The 20101-nt window shown below is 40.4% G+C and overlaps 1 protein-coding gene across 1 annotated transcript in view; it reads right to left on the bottom strand.

Annotated features, from left to right (window-relative positions):
• The window catches only part of C5 (complement C5), a 135303-nt gene that overhangs the window by 40082 nt on the left and 75120 nt on the right, over nucleotides 1-20101 (bottom strand). Inside the window, exons 28-31 of the mRNA XM_069073787.1 lie at nucleotides 14050-14221; nucleotides 11550-11755; nucleotides 6575-6727; nucleotides 3389-3451 (exon numbers count right to left, since the gene is read on the bottom strand). Coding sequence (XP_068929888.1) covers nucleotides 3389-3451; nucleotides 6575-6727; nucleotides 11550-11755; nucleotides 14050-14221 — 594 coding nt within the window. The remainder of the gene's footprint in view (nucleotides 1-3388; nucleotides 3452-6574; nucleotides 6728-11549; nucleotides 11756-14049; nucleotides 14222-20101) is intronic.

Below are 20101 nucleotides of genomic sequence, written 5' to 3'. Positions count from 1 at the left end.
GCGTGAAAAGCCCAAAGCTTAGCACAGCGCTTCCCACCACCAGGTGAGCAGAGCCCAAATTTAACATAAATTCAAAGTTAAGAAAAAGGCTGGAAAATGAGCAAACAAACAGCAAAAAAGTAACTTGACCATAATAAGTTACTATAGTAGTAGGGAAGACCAAGGCATAAACTTAGAAGACAACAATGTGAAAATAGCTATAAGCAAAATCTCAAGAAAAATGCTAATTGGACCCCAGGTAAGAGCCTTGCTCCCTTGTAACTGCAAGGACTAGTGTTCCTCTCCACCCTGAAACTGTGACCTGGACCTGGGTAATGGGCAATGAAATTGCCAAGCAGTACCCTGTCCTGTGCCCAGTGCCAACATGAGTCCCCTGTAATTTCTTTCTGACCAACTGTCCAAATCCCTTACCCTCTTCTGCCAGTGAGAATTTCCTAAACCCCTGACTGTCTCTGGGCTTAGAGCTCCCAAAGGTGCTGCTGGAGCTGTCGAGGAGACCTTCAGACACACCACTGTTGCTCCTGCCTCAGTCCAGGCTTGCACCTGCCCCACTGTTCCAGACCTTTCCTGTACATTTCCTAAACTGCTACTGCTATCTGCAGCCTCCAAGGCCTGTGAGCAGGTGTTTCCAGAAGCCTTCGTTCAAGGCCAGCCCCGACCCCAGTATGACAGACCTCTTCTTCTGACCTCCTAAGTCATCTAGAACTGGAAAAATGTCTCACCCCAGCCTTTTGTTGGCTGTGCTATTCCAGAATTCAATTATTATTTTAAAGCTGTTTGGAGGTGAATGCCGGAAGAGTCTGGCTAGAATGCTCCCTCTACTTCACCATCTCGGCTATGTACCCTCTGTGTACTCCCTATGCCCCCCCTTTTCCAGTACTGTGACATTTATCCAGTCAAGGGTGGGAAAGGGGAAGGGAGGAGAACAAGTATTTATATAGCAATCTACTATATAGCTCCTACAGTGCCAGGTATTGTGCTAAATGCTTTTTACAAATATCATCTCATTTGATCCTACAACCATTCTGGGAGGTAGGTGCTATTATTCTCTCCATTTTATAATTGAGGAAATTGAGCCAAATGGAGGGTAAGTGACTTGAGCAGGTCACCTAGCTAGCAAATGTCTAGATTTGAATTCTAGATTTGACTGACTACTTGACTCTAGGACTGGAACTCTATCCAAGGCACTACCTAGCTGCCTCAGTCAATTTACCTCCTCAGAAAGATGGGCCAGTCTACTCGTCTATAGCTCCATTTACCATCTCTGTTACTTTCCAATCCAGAACACCTTTCCTAAGCCATTGCTTCCCTTATATTTGAAGTCTCCACCTATATTGGAATGTAAGCAACTTGAGGCAAGGATTGTCTTTGCTTTTTTTATTTGTATCCTTAGAACTTAGCACAATGCTTTTCTTTATTTTTGCTGGTCAATCAGTTGAGTAGGTATGAATAGAAAAATGGCCCCTTGGGATGGAAAGAATAGAGTACACAGAGAACAGTGTGAGGGCAAAGGATAAGCATTATATATAGAACAAGTGATTGCATGAGTCAGACCAAAGATGATTAGAGAGTAATTGGACTATTTGAAGCCAAGAGAATGTGAATCAATGTAAATGTTTTGGAAGTATCCCTTTCTGGATCTCTGGAGGACTAGGTTTACCCTAGGAGTAATGCCAAAGTGGTACCTATTTTGGGGACAGTGGAGAATTAAGGTAACATGAGCAAGCAGACATGCCTAGCTTGTGTGTCCAATTGATGAGACTCAGCAGGCCTGGGATTCTGTTTTTCCCACTGAGAAATTCCAGTTCTGGGGACAGTGATAAAGAGTCCTGTCAGATGTGGTATATCTGAATGGCACAATTCTTTTCCCCCCAATAACCTCTGCATAGAATAATGAAACACAAGGGAATCGAAGGGAGAATTTCAGAGGGAAAGATGAAGCTGGTCCACTCAGAGCCGATTAGAACCAGCAAGTGAGTAAAGAGTTGGGGGGATGGGGAAGGGGAGTGGTGAAACAAGAACATTAATGATGAAAAATGACTTCTGACAATGACAAAAATAACAAAAAGCAGATATAACAATAACTCCAAAAGTTGAACAGTCTATGACCATTTAGTGAAGGGACAAATAGGCCTTTTTATCTCAAGCATCTCTGAAGGCCTTGTTTTCGTCCAGTTCTGAGGAGATTTAGTGTTTGAGATGATGGCTGTGAGCAAATTAGCAAAGTTAAAAGTTTTCTGTGTGTTCTACTCAACAAAATCGGCATGTCTGTAGCATATTTGAGAAAAATCTCTAACAAAATTGGTTTAGATAAGAAAAGTGCTTATGTGAAAAAACTTCATTTCCTGACAATAAGACATGGTGTTACTATATTCATTTTTTTTTTTACTAGATCTGCGAATTCATTAGTGAAAGGATCTCCAGGTGAGGAACTTATTCTACCAATGAAGATCAATATTTTCTTTGAAACTTATAGTCTTAGAGAGTTTCCTAGGTATATGAGACTTGCCCAGGGTCTCATAGTCAAGTATTCTTGATTCTGAAGTCAGTTCTGTATCCACTACTCCATACTTCCTCTATTCAACATGCCAAAATAGATAAAAGTCATACTCCATTGTTTCATCATGGAATGAAAATCATTCTGGATCTTCAAAGTCTGGGCCAGGATAATATAAACTCTTTCAAAGCTACAATCTTAATTACAGGCCTGGCAATTAATTGTTTGTAATCCAAAAGGCCAACTTAGCTGAGTTCAGAGAAGGCTCATCCTTAGAAGGTTGGCCACCAGAAAATAAACATTTTTTGAGACCCAGAACTTGGGAAGCAATCGTGAAGGGAATTTCCACATTGAATATGAGAGTGTAAGATCATAGCCCTAAAACTGGAAAGAACCTCAGAGGTCTAGTCCAACCCTCTAATTTTATAAATGGGTAAACTAAGGCCCAGAAAAGCCAAGAGACGTTCCTGAGGTTATGCAGGGAACAAATAACACAGTCAGCATGCAAACCTTAGTGCTCTAATTCCAGAGCTGGCACTCTCTCTACTATTTCATGAAACCTTATACGAAACCAAGGTTCCTTAGAGCATTGGGAAAAAAATGTACAAAAACTGATCTATGTATTTACACAAATATTCAAAATTTGGAAACAACCTCTGTATACTATTCTCCATATGCTATGATTAATTTTCTTCAATGGAAAATTATGCAAGAAGCTACTATAGTTCTAGATAGAATTAACAGCATGCCTTACATTAGCCCTATGGATAGAAGCTTCCATGGCAAAAGAGACAGAAATCCCTGGGTGAATTACTCCTTTGTGGGGTGGGTGTGAAATGGCAGAAGCATATATTTAACTCCTTGATATTTTCCAGACAAATGCTTACTTACATGTACAGTGGCTAAGCCTTTACTAAATCCAGTGCTGACTACTAGGTCATCATTCAAAGGTACCTGAAAAGGTAAAGAAACATGGCTTTTATTATTTGATATTGAAAATAAATGCTGGGCGGCTAGGTGGCACAGTGAATAGAGCACCAGCCCTGGAGTCAGGAGGACCTGAGTTCAAATCTGGCCTCAAGACACTTGACACAATTACTAGCTGTGTGACTTTGGGCAAGTCACTTAACTTCAATTGCCCTACAAAAAGCAAAAAAAAAAAAAGAAAGAAAGAAAATAAATGCAACATTTAGGGCACATATTAAAGATTTGCCTTATGGGTTGCTGTAACCCCCATGCCAAAACATTACCTCGAGGGCTCCCTTGGATGAAGAGCTTCTCTGCATGTGGCTACATTGTTGTTGTTGGTGGTGTTGGGGCATTTCAGTTGTGTCCTACTCTTTGTGAGCCCATTTGGGATTTCCTGGCAAAGACACTGAAATGGTTTGCCATTTCCTTCTGCAGCTTATTTTGCAGATGAGGAAACTGAGGCAAAGAGGGTATCCAGGGTCACCCAGTAAGTACGTGTCTGAGGCTGGATTTGAACTCAGGAAGGTGAGTCTTCCTGACTCCAGGCCCAGCACTCTAGCCACTGCATCACTCAGCTGCTCTGCACTTAGCTAAGCTGAGTCTCAAACAGGAAGCACTGTTTGCTTCCAGGATTGTACTTGAATGTGGCTCCAAATCCAGATCATATCACCACCTCAGAAGAAATACAATGGCAGTGGTCCAAGCACAACATAAAGACATGATGGGAAAAGCAATCTGCTGAAGCAAATTACCTGCAATGACTTACACATTAAAAAGGGTCATAAAACAATATCACTGAGGTCACATATGATTGGAACAGGAGGTTGGCCAGACACAGATTAAGGGTGATGGATGACAGATTGTTAGCAATGATATTGATGGGTATTACAAAGAGGCAGGGGAAGGCCTTAAGTCTGATTTGTGACTCTTCTCTGAAGTATTTATGTGAAGATAAGGATAAAACTCACCTAGGATGAAAGGGCATGGATGGGGGATATCTGCACTGGTGGAGGGAATGCCCAGGATGATTACGCTTGCATTGAAAATAGTGACATTTATTTGGGGTTGGTGTGCTGAGTATGCCAAGAAAATGAAAATGTGCTGATGGCCAAATACTTCCTTATGGTTGCATTGGCATTCCTACGTAATTAACTCATTCTGTTTGAGAGAATAACCTAAATCAATGTGCATAATCACAAATTTTCGTTTTTAAACAGATCCAATTTTTCTTTTTGGTGTTTTGTAGAGGCTTTGCAATCCGCAGCAGTATGACGGTTTTCAGTGGCCCTAAGGTGGCTGCCATTGTTGGGGCACAGGATAAAACTCCAAAATGGGTAAAAGGCAATAAGGTGTAAGAGCTAAAGCTCTTCCCTTTGAATCAAAGACAACTGAGTTCAAATCCTGGCTTTGATACTCGGTAGGTGTGGAACTCTGGGAAAGTCATTTAACATTTCTAAACCTCATTTTCCTCACCTGTAAAATGAGGGGTTTAGACTAGACATCCTCTTAGACCCCTTCCAGCTAGAAATCTATGATAATTTTTTTATCTCCCCATGCCTTGTGAAATCTCTTTTCTATCTCTGACCAACTTTCCTTTCACAATTAAAAAATTTTTAAATTCAATAATCATGACAAACAGCATTCAAATCTGGCATAAGGAAAAACCCAGAAGTTAAACTCTCTTTCTTGAAATGTCGCTGAGCCCCCATCCTGGACAGCAACTAGCTAATATGAACAAAGTGACCAGGTGTGAACATTGGCATTGGCACTGGCACTGGCTCTAGAAGGAAGGTCACACAGCAGTGTGGAGGCAGGTGGAGGACTAGTTCCTATGTCTTCTGATTTCTAGATTAATGTTTTTTCTACTGCATGGCACTGCTACTCATAGAGAGAACCAAGCAGTGAAAAGTCTCCCTTATAAGGGGCGGCCAGGTGGCTCAGTAAGTAAGAGCACCGGCTCCAGTGTCAGGATGACCTGGGGATCAAATCCGGGCTCAGATACTCAGCACCACACCCAGACATAACTGGCCATGTAACCTTGAGCAAGTTACTTAACCCTGATTGCTTTAAAAAAAAGTCTCCCTTATTTTCTTAATATTCATATTTGAACTTTAAGTAATTTTAAATCTAGAAGATCATCCTCTAACTGTTGCCATCCATTTTGCCTACAAGAGTGTTTTATGTTTTTATCAGTGACTTGAATGAAGGGCATAGATGTTATGCCAATGTTATGCCTATAACTGCCTCCCTAATGCAGGTAAAGTCTCGTGTCTAGATTAAAAAAGTCAATTCCCCAAGTAAAGAGTCAGGGGAAGCTAAATGACAATTCTTGTGAAAAAGATCTGTTGAGGTGTGGGGGGATGGAGGTGAGTTTTGTGGACTATAGGATAAAATTGAGTCAGCATTTTGATGCAGAAGTCAAAAAAGTTGATATAATCATAGGCCCCACTGAGAACCTTAGTGCCCAGAATAAGGAAGGTGGTAGACAGTGCTTCTTGCTCTGCCGTGGTTAGAGCACATGGCGAGTATTGTATTCAGTTCCAGGCATTATATTTTAGGGAGGAAATAGAGAAACTGGAGAGAGGACGACCATCGAACTGAGGGTTATAGATATTGAAATCATGTCACTGGAAGACTGATTGAAACCAATGAGAATGGTTAGGTCTGGGAGATATAGTAAAGGACTTGATACCTTTGTTAAAATATCTGAAAGGCTAATTACCTGGAAAAAAAGACCAGGTTGGGCCCAGGGTTACAAGGAGCAGTGCCTACATATTATAGAGAAGCAGATTTGGGTTTTATGTAAGGAAAAGCTAACATACACCTAAACCTAGAGCTATCCAGAGAAGGAATGGGCTGCCTTGGACATAAGTGAGTTTCTCATCCTTTGACTTCTTTGAGTCAAAGCTTGATGAACAATAACCAAGGATGGCATATAGTGGTCTCCTTTAGGTGTGATTTGGACTAAATGAAGCTTCTGAGGTCTTTTCCAACTCTGAGATTCTATGATAACAGATTTATAATCTTTTTTTAAATGTCATTTTAAGAGTCAACTTAGAAACCATTATGGAGTTCAAATTTAATTTCTAAATCCTTTTTTTGAGTTACCTCCACTGGTTTCTCCAGGGAATTCTGGTCTGTCATTTTGTAGTAGAGGAAGTCACCTTTGTTTTGGTAAGAAATCTTGATGTCCATATTCAACTGAAGTTTCTTAACCAGAAGTGCATACTCAGTCAGGGCCTCGATGGCATTAATTGTATCCTGGGAAAAATCAGTGAAGAGATATATATCATGACCAACAGCAATAATTGCTTAGATTAGCTTAACCCTTTATAAGCCACAAAACATCTGTTTATTTAATATGACATTTGTTCCTATGCTAGATGGCACAGTTTGTGGAGAACTAGACTTGGAGTCAGGAAGACCTGAGTCCAAATCCAGCCTCAGACATTTATCAGCTGTGTGACCCTTGGTAAGTCACTTGGCCCCTGTTTGCCTCAGTTTCCTCTTCTGTAAAATGTAGTTAATTATAATACCTACCTCCAAGAGTCGTTTTAAGGTAAAATGAGATGATGTGTAAAGTGCTTTGAAAACTTTAAGTACCATATTTTTGTTGTTGTGTTGTTTTTCAGTCATGTCCATTTCTTTATGATTCTATTTGGGGTTTTCTTGGCAAAGACACTAGAGCAGTTTGCCATTTCCTTCTCCAGCTCATTTTACAGATGAGGAAACTGAGGCAAACAGGGTTAAGTGACTTTCCCAGGGTCACACAGCTAGTAAGTGTCTGAGGCTGGATTTGAACTCAGGAAGAGGTGTCTTCCTGACTCCAAGCCTGGTGTTCTATCCACTGTACCACCTAGCTGCCCCAAAGGCACCATATAAATACTAGCCGTTATTAATATTTTAACTGTGCTTAGACTACAGTCACAATAAGTCATATTTTATAAAACTATAGATTCAATGCAGATTATTAGGAAGTCTTCCCCTTTAGCTAGCTGTTCCTTTCCTCTCTGCAGGAGTCAATCATTGTTCCCTGCTTTTTGCTTTGAAGGCAAGTAAAATAAGTCTAATATTTTTTCACTTGAACGCCCATTAAATATTTGAAGACAATTTCATATTCCTCCTTCCCCAGTCTGTTCTTCTCTTTTTCAGGCTGCATATCACTAGTTCCTTCAGTTTTACGGGTCATGGCATGGTCTCCAGACCCCTCACAATCTTGGTCATTCTAATCCAGCCCTACAATTCTACAATCTATCAGACTGTAAACCCCTTGAGGGCAAGGACTGTCTTTTGCTTAGAACAGTGCCTAGCACACAGTAGGTGCTTAATAAATGCTTTTTGACTGACTTCTTACTATTATAAAATCACAGACTATCAGAACTGGAAGAAATCTTGTAAATCAATCAGTCCAACCCCCTCATTTTACATATGAGGAACTGAGAACCAGAGAGTTTGTAATTTCTCTCTGGTCACATGGCAACTCTGTAATTTTTAAAAAGGTGGAAAGAAAGTAAGACCTCAAGAGGTTAAATGACTCATCCAAAATCATAGTAACAGAAACAATGAGAGATGGATTGGCATATGGGAAAGGTCACTGGTTTTGTAGTTAGGAGAAACATGAGTTCATATCCTGCTTTGACATGTGCTGTGTGCCCATGGGCAAGTCATTTAACCTCTCTGAACATCAGTTTATCTGCAAAATGGAGATAATATAATCTGTAGTAGCAATCTCAAAGGAAGACCATGGGGCTCAAATTATATCATGTATAGGTAAGGGGCCTTTGGATCACGTTTAGATCACCTAATCTATAGCCACCCTCATGGAGTTTGTCTTAGTTTCTCAGTGTCAAGTGTCAAGCAGTATTTTCCACCTGACCCACTGGATCTGGGAGTTTCTGCATAGGCAATCTTGGAGCCAGGATTCTAGGTAGGATCTTAGGGCCATTCGACCCAGCAGGAATGCCCTGAAAAGCAAGGATGTCTGGGTCTTGAGCCCTAGGAGGGTTTTGGACTAGGAAGTAGGACTGTGCTCTATGGAAACTAAGTTAAGCTATTAAACTCATCCCCTTTCCCTCCCTGGAGATTGAGGTGGTTTAAGTGTGTGGAAGTGGGGTTGGGGGTGGGGGTGGGAAGATTATGCTTTCTGTTTGTTGTGAAGTAAGTTTGTACATTCATGATTATACTTTTTGAAGTAAATTCCTTTTTAAAAGCTAATATGTTAATGGTTAGATGGGGCAGGATTCAGGGGACCAAACCTACACTTGAAGGGGACCACTGGTAGGGGCTCAAGTCTTTGCAGAGAACTTACACATCTCTACCTACCTTAAGGTATTGAAGAACCCTGGCAGAGGGGTGAAGTCTAACCAACCTAGCCTTTAGACAGTGGCACCAGGGTAGTTAGTGTTAGATATAAACGTAGAAGGTGGGCCTAGTGGCCTAGAGAGCTGCTAGAGAGATAGAGGATAGAAAAAAAGGTCTGTACTAGTGGTTCTTAAGCTAGGATCTATGAACTTGGCTTTTGTTTTTAAAATATTTTGACAATTATATCTCAATGTAATTAGTTTTCTTTGCAATTCTATGTATTTTATTTTTTGCATTTAAACATATTATTCCGAGAAGAGGTCCATAAGATTTCACTGGGCTGACAAAAGGAGTAGGTAAAGCAAAGTAAGTTAAGAATTTCTGGCCTGCTCAGAGAATAGGCCAGGGTCCCTGAAGGGATGGGGGAGGATGTATTGGAGTTAGTTCATACTGGCTCATTTATCCCTTGGAAATGGGCAAACACTACAAATCTAGGGTTAATTTATTGCTTTCTTGATTATCCAGACTTAAGAAGGTGATAGAGAAAATTTTAATAAAGTAGATTAAACATCAAGTTGTGTCCTGCATAAGTTGTTTTTTTTTTTTTTTGCTTTTTGGAGGGCAATTGGGGTTAAGTGACTTGCCCAAGGCCACACAGCTAGTTTTTTGTGTGTGTGTGTTAAGTGTCTGAGATCAGATTTGAACTCGGGTCCTCCTGACTCCAGGGCCGATACTCTATTCACTGCGCCACCTAGCCGCCCCACCTGCATACATTTGTTCAGAAATTCAGTTGTTAAATGTTTTTATCAGCACATTCCCTCTGGTTGAGAGAAATTCTTTACATATATGCAGGTCCCCAGGAAACATCTTGGTCTCAAGTAGCAGCACTGGAATAGCAGCTCCTGGACCATGCAGAAGAGTTTGGATACCAGGCAGAAGGATTTAGGAACCAAACAAAGGAGTTTTGGGACTAATTCAGAGTTGGAGCCAAGGAGTGATAGTTATGATGGAGAGGTGCAACCTTGATCCCTGCTGTTCAAATGGTGCTGTGAGAAGTGTGGACTACTCAAAGATAGTATGGTACAGTGGATAGGGTGGTAGACTTAGAGTAAAAAGATCTGAATTTGAATCTTGCCTCAGGTATTTACTAGCTGTGTAATTTCTCTGAGCCTCAGTTTCCTCATCTGTAAAATAAGAAGTTGGGCTTTAAGGTCCCTCCTAGCTTTAAGTCTATGATTCTTTACTATGTGGAAGGTCCTTAGAAAGGTGTAGCTTGGGGGCAGCTAGGTGGCACAATGAATAGAGCACAGGCCCTGCGGTCAGGAGGACCTGAGACCAAATTCAGCCTCAGACACTTAATATTTACTAGCCGTGTGACCTGGGACAAGTCACTTAACCCCAATTATCCTGCTTTCCCCCCTCCAAAAGAAAGAAAGAGAAAGGTGGAGCTCTCCAGAAGGAAAGGCTGCTTCAGGCTCTACCAACACTGAGGGTTTTCAAATGCTCACTGAGGGAAGCAGCTGGGGTAGTACTAGAAGTGTTTCAGTACATTTCAGTCCATTTGAATGAACCACTGAAGAAAGGGTGAACTCTTTAGTGACCCTGAGTGCTTTGCCCTTATAAAAGGACATGTAAGCCTTGGGTAATATAATAAGCAAGGAACACTAGACAGGTCCCTGGGGGAGATGGAGGTACACCAGAGCAGGTAGGAGAGTTGTCTTGACCGTTAATTAACTCAGATATAAGTGTTTTGCTTTTTATGTTTGTCAAGTTAAACAAAGGGGCAGTGGATAGAGTGCCAAGCCTGGGGTCAGAAAGACTTGTCTTCCTGAGTTCAAATCTGGCTTCTGAAACTTACTAGCTGTGTGACCCTGGGCATGTCACTTAACCCTGTGTGCCTCACTTTCCTCATCTGTAAAATGAGCTGGAGAAGGAAATGGCAAACTACTCCAGTATCTTTGCCAAGAAAACCCTAAATGGAGTCACGAAGAGTCAGACATGAATGAATAAGTGAATAATTAACAACAAAAGCTAAACAAAACCTACATTGTGCTCAATGTATTATTTACATAGAATCAATCAAAGAAATAATGGACATTTATCAAGCATCCTAATGAGGGAGATAACATATCCAAGTATATCTATGTGTATATATTGAATATATAATACACATATACTTATATATTTTAAGTATAGATGGAAATCACTTAATAAATGCTTGTTTAATTGAGTTGAACTGTTAATCAGAGGGCTCATATAGAAATCAAGGCTTTCACCCTTTATTTTGGAAATTTAGATGAGCTCTATCTGATGTTCCCAGAAGAAAGTCTGGATAGGACATGAATCAAAGAGAATATGGTCACTGTGATGCCCCCAAGATCAAACTCAATGCAAGTACACCAAAAGATCCAATTTTGATCCACAGATTAATTATGTAAGGAATTTTTTCGATCTTGGTCAGAAGAGGTGGGTTTGAATACTGGAACTCTCACCCTACCCCCTGTGTGACCTTGGGTAAGGCACTAATCCTCTCTGAACTTCAGTTTCCGTGCCTGTAAAATGAACAGATTGGACTAGGTGATCTGTAAGGTCCCTTCTGACTCTAAAATCCAATTATCCAAAGGCTTATTGAAATAACATATTTTTATGTTTCTGGTAGAACTGCTGGGAGCAAAGACATGGGAAAGGAATATACATGGTATGCAGGAGGCCATGAAAATAAAAAAGGGATGAGGAAACAGCATTAAGAAATATTACCTGAAAAAAAAAAAAGAAATATTACCTGGGTAGAATAAAACCCTCCTCCATATCTTTGTTCTTCAGACAACCATTTGATAATGGGGTTAGCATAATCTATGTTGTTCAAAAGTATACTGCAAAGTAAAGCATATGCTGTGGTTTCTACCATCTGGGCTGTAGCAACACTGGGAACAGCGGTACCTTTATTTTTTAAATCATTTTTCCAAAAACGATAAATGGGTGGATTGCCTAAAAAAAATGAATGGAAAGTAAATTTGCTGAAATTATATAGAATATAAATTCCTAACATCTCCCTCTTCTCTAAATGCTATGTAATATCTGTATTACTCATCTAGTGCTTGGATTCAAGTCCTGCCTTTGTACTTACTACTTAGTGACCTTGGGCAAGTCACTTATTATCTATGTTACATTTTTCAGGGGGTTGGACCAGATGACCTCTGGGATTCCCCTTAGTTCTAAGTCTATTATCCTATGATCCTACTAATCACACACACACACACACACACACACACACACACACACACACCCCTTTGATAGAGGAGTGGTTAAATAAATTATAATACATTAATGCAATGAAATATTATAATATCATCTTTTTTAACCTTATATATTTTATTTTATGTATTTAAAAACATTCTGAGAAGGGATTCATAGGCTTCACTATGACTCCAAGAAGGTTGAGAACCCTTTGTCTACACAGAGAGCAGGCTTAAGTCCCTGAAAAGGTAGAGGAATCCCTTGTGCCCATGTAGGTCCCTAGGAAACCCCTTGGTCTCACCAACACTGGAATGTCAGTAGCAGCAGAGTTTCTGTTTCAAGTGGAAGCATTTGGACAACAAGCAGAGATCCAAAGAGACCAAACAAGGGAGTTTATTGGCCTAGTGTGAGTTGGAGCCAAGAAACAGGAAGTAACAAAGCCAAAATATGGATGCAACTATTGTACACTGCCTTCTTTCCATTAAATTTTTATGTGTGATATTTCATCTACAAATTAAGAGTATAAACATTATGAGGACAAGGATCTATGCATTCTTACTATTTCCACAAAAATGCATATTTTATGATAATTTATGAGTTACTTTGGAACAACTTTGGAAAATAGATTATCAATGGATTTGATCAGTAGCATTGATTAATTTGACCTGATGTGACTTGATAAGGTCACAGGGTATAGACCTTTGTCTGAGAGCACCCAAGAAGTTTCACCCCCTTGAGGAGTGATCCATGAGTATATACGACTTGCTGATAGGACATAAGGAGCTCTTATTGATTGTCTGGCTGAGATTCAGAGGATCAGATTCTTATCAGAGCAGCTATTCTTGCCTGTGACCTAGAAAAACAACTTAGGAAACCAATTTCCTCTTTCTTGTACTCTGGACTTTGAGAAGACAGACAACATCAATAGAACAGCATTTGGGGGATGGGGTGGGGAAGAGGACCTATGTCCATGTGCAGATTCCCCAGCCCACAGGATCAGTTGATGGTGACTTGCAGCAGAAGCATATGGCGAAGAGAGGCATGTGTTGAAGCATACCTCCTGTGGAGAGGAGGGGAGATTATGAAGGCCCTAGGCAGCAGCATCCTGGAATCCAGCCTTTTAGCCAGAAAAGAACGATATCTGAGTAGTACCAATTTGGGGGAGTTGCTTCAGAGGTAGACCCAAGTTTGGGAGTTAGGCAGTTGGATTACATATTTAGAGACTTTCTGATATAGCATTTTCTTTTAAAAAAGCAGACAAGAATCCACATAACTCCTGCACAGTATTCTTAGAGTATAAATTCATTAAGTTACATGAACAGTGCTAGTTCGGTGGGATGGGAATTATTTGTTCAGCAGTCCCCAATGTGTATTTGCCTTCTGGGGGAAATCCTAACAACAGGGTAGCTCTATAGGTTTTGTAGGGAGAAAGCTGTGGGGAACTCTGTGGGAAAATGGGACTTGAGAGAATGTCAAAGTTTTGTCCTGATAGCAAATCCACGCTCATAGGCTCTTTGAGGACCTTATGAGTTTTCTATATCTGTTTATGATAACTATGAAACTTTTGCATCTTCTGTATTTTTGGCGCAGTGAAATAAAGGCTATGCCACCCTAAATCTGCTTATGCTAACTTGACTGCTTGTAGGAGCTGGGGGTCTCTTTTACTTTACCATCAGCTCTAATATAAGTATATTACACATTTTCATGCAACAACTTCAGATGGGGGATAATAAACCAAGAGAGACACTGACCTACCAGGGTGAACCTCCAAGAATGAACCCAGTCTATGAAATTCCACAGGTTTTTGGGGACCTTAGGCTATGGCTGTTGTCTTCCAGAATAATGACAACAAGTCTTAGAGAGGTTAAGTGACTTATTCAAGGCGATGTGGTTAGTGAGTTATAGAACCAAAACACGAACCTAGATCTCCTGACTTCCATCCATTACCATCCTCACTGTCACTGTATTCCTCTCCATGTCTAGTAAAAGGTCTCAAGCATAGGAAATAATAACTAATTATGGAATGGAGAAAGTAATTGCCATACCTTTAACAAAAGCTTCTTTCTTCAGCTTTGAAAAGATGACACGAAAACCAGGGTGAAATGGAATCCCAAGGGCCAAAGCATAAGAACTGATGGCTAAAGTAAAAGTGCTCTGGGCATCTGGGGCATTTTCCAGGAGGTAGGACTCAGCCTTGATGATCCCCTCATTGATTTTCTGGAAACAAGTGAGGAAGATACATTGGTCATATTGCCCACCATTGTCCTGGCAACTGACATCACCTGCTCTTACACCTTTATGTTAAAGAAACATGGAGACTTTAAATTTGGTCATTCATAGATCACTGGTAACTTTGGAAGGAACAGTTTTCATTGAATGATGAGGTCAGAAGTCAGAATACAGAGGTAAAAATATCTACCACTAAAATCCTAGAGTACTGTTGTTCTGTCTTGATTCAATGCAAAAACGCTACAGTTTTCCATGATGACTGAACTGGGATGAGGAGTATAGGCCTTTGCTAAACTGGACCCCACCCAGAACCAAAGACACCAATCACCTCAAACCTCTGGTCTCTTTCCACCAGGTCTTTGTTTGAGACCAGAGCCTAGAACATCAGGTCTCTTATCATTAGGACCTCATCTAGAAGCAGGGTCACTGGCAGCAGGTCCAACATATGACTCTCCATTCAAAGAATCTTTTCAACATGGTTCTTCAGCATCATCCCCCATCATCTTAGTGTGAGATAAAGGAACTTGTCCTAAATGTAAATTTTAGTCAGGTCCCAAGAAACCTAATTACCAATATTTACTGACCCAGATTCTTTTATTTTCCCTTAATACTTGAGAGAGAATTGGCACCATCCTCTGTAGACACTGAACCCTTGGAGGTCAGAGTACCATTGAATGTTCTATATTTCACTCCTTTGGCTAGCATACTCCTACCATTTCCTCTCCTAATGCCCAGGATGCAGTCACTGGCTCCCTTCTCCTCTCTCCTTCATCCTCATCCATCTTAGCTCTCCCCTCCTGAGTCTCTATTCTGCTCTGCCCTCCCTTTCCGCCGTTCTTGCTGAAACCTTCATTCTATCATCAACAAACTTTCCTTCAATTTAGACCTTTTCCATTGACTTCAAACATTCCTACAATTCAAGAAAACTGGCTCTCCCCAGAAAACACTAAGTCCCTGGTAACCCTTTCCAGTATTGGATCCCTCTTCTCTCACACCCCTTCCCCCACTTCCTCTGAAATTCTGGGTGAGGAGAAAAGTAGAAATGAATACTTCTTTCTCCTCATTGCCAATTCCAGAAGACTCTCCTGCTGCCACCATTCGGCAGTTTCCTCTTTTGAGGTCATTCCATATGTCTGTGCTCCTCTATCCCAATCCTTGATTACTGTCATCTATAAGCCCCTTTTTCCTCCCTCTTTTCTCAAAGATTCTAGTACCTGTTTTCTAGCCCTCCTTTCCACCCAACCCCTGCCCTTATATTCAGGGATTTTAATATATGTATTAATGTCTTTTCAAACACCCTTCCTTCACAATTCATTAACCCACATACACAAAATATTAAAATTCCTTGATTACACCAAAATTACACCAAAAATGTCTATTTCTCACTGATTTTCTCTGCCTAAATCTGTTGTGACCCCCCATTATTCTATCCCTCTATCCTCTCACAATATATCATGCCTATTAAGGCCTCACTTAAAGTATTGATTCTATTGTTAACCAGTTATTTATTTTTTTATTAATTAATTTCTGGTTTTCAACATTCACTTCCACAAGATTTTGAGTTTCAAATTTTCTCCTTGTCTCTCCCCTCTCCCACCCTAAGACAGTGTGTTTTCTGATTACCCCTTCCCCCCAATCTCCTCTCCCTTCTATCAACCCCCTTTATCCTCCTCTCTTCTGTTTTCCTGTAGGGCAAGATAGGTTTCTATACCTCATTGACTATATATCTTATTTCCCAGTTGCATGTAAAAACAATTTTTAACATTTGTTTATAAAACTTTAAGTTCCAAATTCTCTCACTTCCTCCCTCCCCACCCACCCTCATAGAGAAGGCAAGCAATTCAATACTGGTTATACATGTGTAGTTATGCAAAGTATTTCTATAATAGCCATGTTGTGAAAGACTGACTATATTTCCTTTCATCCTATCCCACTCCCCATTTATTGTAGTCTCTCCTTTGACCCTGTCCTTCCTCAAAAGTGTTTGCTTCTGATTTTTCCCTTCCCCAATATACCCTCCCTTCTATCACCCCCCTTTTATCCCCTTCCCCTCTACTTGCCTGTAGGGTAAGATAGATTTCCATACCCAGTTGAATATGTGTTGTTCCCACCTGAAGTCAAATGCAATTAGAGTAAAGTTCACTCATTCCCTCTCATATTCCCCCTCTTCCCCTCCACTGAAAAAACTTTTTCTTGTCTCTTTGATGTGAGATAATTTACCCCATTCTACCTCTCCCTTTCTCCTTCTCCTAGTACATTCCTCTCTCACCTCTTAACTTTAGTTTTTTAGATATCATCCCTTCATATTCAACTCACTCTGTGCCTTCTGTCTATATATATTTTCTCTCCAACTACCCTAATGCTGAGAATGTTACATGAGTTACAAATATCATCTTTCCATGTAGGAATGTAAACAGTTCAACTTTAATAAGTCCCTCATGATTTCTCTTTCCCTTTTACCTTTTCCTGCTTCTCTTAAGTCTTGTATTTGAAAGTCAATTTTTTCTATTCAGCTCTGGTCTTTTCATCAAGAATGCTTCAAAGTCTTCTATTTCATTGAACACCCATTTTTCTCCTAAAGGATTATTCTCAGTTTTGCTGGGTAGGTGATTCTTGGTTTTAATCCTAATTCCTTTGATCTTCAGAATATCATAGTCCAAGCCCTCCAGTCCTTTAGTGTAGAAGGTGCTAAATCTTGTGCTATCCTGATTGTGTTTCCATAGTCCTCATATTGTTTCTTTCTGGCTGCTTGCAATATTTTCTCCTTGACTTGGGAACTCTGGAATTCCTAGGAGTTTTCCTTTTAGGATCTCTTTCAGGAGGTGATCAGTGGATTCTTTAAATTTCTATTTTACCTTCTGGTTCTAGAATATCAGGGCAGTTTTACTTGACAATTTCTTAAAAGATGATGTCTAGGCTCTTTTTTTATCATGACTTTTAGGTAGTCCAATAATTTTAAAATTATCTCTCTGGATCTATTTTCTAGGTCAGTTGTTTTTCCAATGAGATATTTCAGTCTTCTATTTTTTTTATTCTTTTGGTTCTGTTTTATAGTTTCTTGATTTCTCATAGAGTCATTAGCTTCCATTTGCTCCATTCTAATTTTGAAGGAATTATTTTCGTCAGTGAGCTTTTGGACTTCCTTTTCCATTTGGCCAATTTTTCTAATTGACTTTTTGGATCTCTTTTGCCATTGGGGTTAGTCTATTTTTTAAGGTGTTATTATTTTCAGTATTTTTATTTTGGGGGGTCTCCTTTAGCAAGTTGTTGACTCATTTTTCATGACTTTCTTTTCTTTTTTCTGTTTTGCTTTTTGGAGGGCAATTGGGGTTGACTTGCCCAAGGTCACATGGCTAGTTTCTGTGTTAAGTGTCTGAGCCGGAATTGAACTCAGGTCCTCCTGACTCCAGGGCTGGTGCTCTATTCACTGCACCACCTACCCACCCCATTTCATGACTTTCTTGCATCACTCTCATTTCTCTTCCCAATTTTTGCTCTACTTCTCTTACTTGGCTTTCAAAATCCTTTTTGAGCTCTTACATGGCCCTGAGTCCAATTCATATTTTTCTTGGAGGCTTTTTATGTAGGAGCTTTGACTTTGTTGTCTTCTTCTGATTGTATGTTTTGATCTTTGTCACCAAAGTAAGATTCTATAGCCTAAGTTTTTTTATATTGTTTGCTCATTTTCCCAGCCAAATACTTGACTTTTTAGACTCTTGGTTAAGGTAGGACTCACTTCCAGTGTGGAGGGTGTGCTTCAAGGGTTTTGTGCATCTATTTTCAGACATACTTTTAGAGGCCTATAAATTTTCAATTCTTCCAAGGTGGTATGATCAAAGGAGAAGTGTTTACTCCTTTCCTGGCCTGTGCTCTGGTCTATGAATGACAACAAGCACTCTTTTCTGCCTTGGAACTGTGAGGAGGATTCCCTCTCCACTGCAGTCTAAACTCTATGACACCAGCACTCATCCTCACCTCAGGACTGCCACCCAAGACCACGACCCATATCCAAGCAGGGCAAAGCAAGAGTATCCTGCCTCCGTACCAGCAAAGAGATCTCTGCAATCCCCCTCTGATCAGCTGCTGGATCCCCCCACCATCTGTGGGTTGAGAGCTCCAGAATCATCTGCTGCTACTGCTGCCACAACCACCACCTCCACTGCCCCAGAGCTGGGGCTAGACCAAACTCATTTCTCACCCAGGTTCGACACACCTTTCCTACTAACCTTCTAAGTTGTCTTTGGTGTTTGTGAGTTGAGAAGTTTGGAAACCACCACAGCCACCAGTGATTCAGTCCCCTGAGGCCTGCTTCAGGTTTTCTGGGGGCTGGTTTATGTTGGTGCATTTTGCACCGGACTGTACTCCTCTCCCAGCCTGGTGCAATAGACCTTTCCTGTTGACTTTCCAGGTCATCTTGGACTGTAAATTTGTTTCACTCTGTCATTTTGTGGGTTCTGCTGCTCTAGAATTTGCTTAGAGTCATTTTTTAATAAGCAATTGGGGTTAAGTAACTTGCTCAAGGTTACACAGCCAGTTTTTTCTGGGTGTGGTGCTAAGTATCTGAGCCCAGATTCTATCCCCAGGTCATCCCAACACTGGGGCCAGTGCTCTTACTCACTGAGCCACCTGGCTGCCCCTGCTTAGAGTCATTTTTACAGGTATTTGGAGGAGCTTGGGGGAAAGCTCAAGCAAGTCCCTGCTTTTATGGCTCTGCCCCCTAAACAGTTATTCATTGCCCTATCCTTGGTCCTCTATTCTCAAATTCCTTATATTCTTGTCTTATTGCCATGCATGTTTTACCAAATCCCATACTCCCCATGTACCTTTTCTGTTCCTACACACAAGTTACTGAATGCTATTAGAGAAAATTACCTAGTCATCCTTATTGGATCCATTACAAATTTATTTATCTATTCTCCAGTAGGCCTTCACTGCTCCACAAAAATCCTTTTATTCTTACCACTGAAATTTTTGTTGAAATCTTTTGTTTTGAAATTATTTTCACTTTCCAAACTATCTTCCCTTCCCCCCTACCCCTACACAGGAACTCTTATTACAACAAAGAATAAAATAGAAAAAGAAGAAAGAAAGGAGAAAAAGCAGTTAAACATCCTCTAGTCTCTAAGATAAAATATAAACTCCATAACTTGCCAATTAAGGCTCTTCTCTACTTAGTTCCAATCTGCCCTTCTAACGTTATTTCATATTAGTCTCCTTGCATATAGTCTGTGTTCTAGTCAATCTGGTGTATTTTCTGCTTCTTAAACATGATCTCCCATTTCCCTTCTCTAGGCTTTTGCACAGGCTATTTCCCATGCTTGGAATTCATTCTTTCTTTGTTTCCATATCTTAGAATCTCTGGCTTCCTTAAGTTCCAAATCCTATGGGAGGCTTTCATGATCACCCTAGGTGTTAGTTTTTTCACCTCTTAAATAATTGCACATATGTGTCTGTTTACATGTTGTATCCTGAGTAGAATATAAACTTCTTCAAAGCAGGAACTGTTTTTCATTTTATCTTTGTATCTCTAGGACTTAGCACATAGCCAACCTTAATAAATGCTCATTTGATTAGAATGGATTAGCTAAGAACCCTCTGGCAAAAGTCTGGCAGGTTCTCCTATCAAGCTAGAAGGTGTCTGAGTATGAACCTGGCACCAGCTTGGCCTCAGTGTGATGAATATTTTAGCCACAACTGTACATGAAGACTAGCCTAATAAGTTAGAGAGGGGCGGTGATTGGTAGAAGCACCATTCAGACCTATGACATGATAGATATTAGAGGTATAGAAGAAAAAAATTAAGTTTTTTAGCCTCAGTCCATCTGGGACTCTAGTATATCTAGATCTTTTGTGATCCTGTGTCTGTAT

The sequence above is a fragment of the Petaurus breviceps genome, unplaced genomic scaffold (assembly GCF_028583685.1).
Source record: "Petaurus breviceps papuanus isolate PSGF00001 unplaced genomic scaffold, PetGlider_PUasm1.0 90879, whole genome shotgun sequence".
NCBI lineage: Eukaryota > Metazoa > Chordata > Mammalia > Diprotodontia > Petauridae > Petaurus > Petaurus breviceps.
This window is presented reverse-complemented; position numbering and strand designations above follow the sequence as displayed.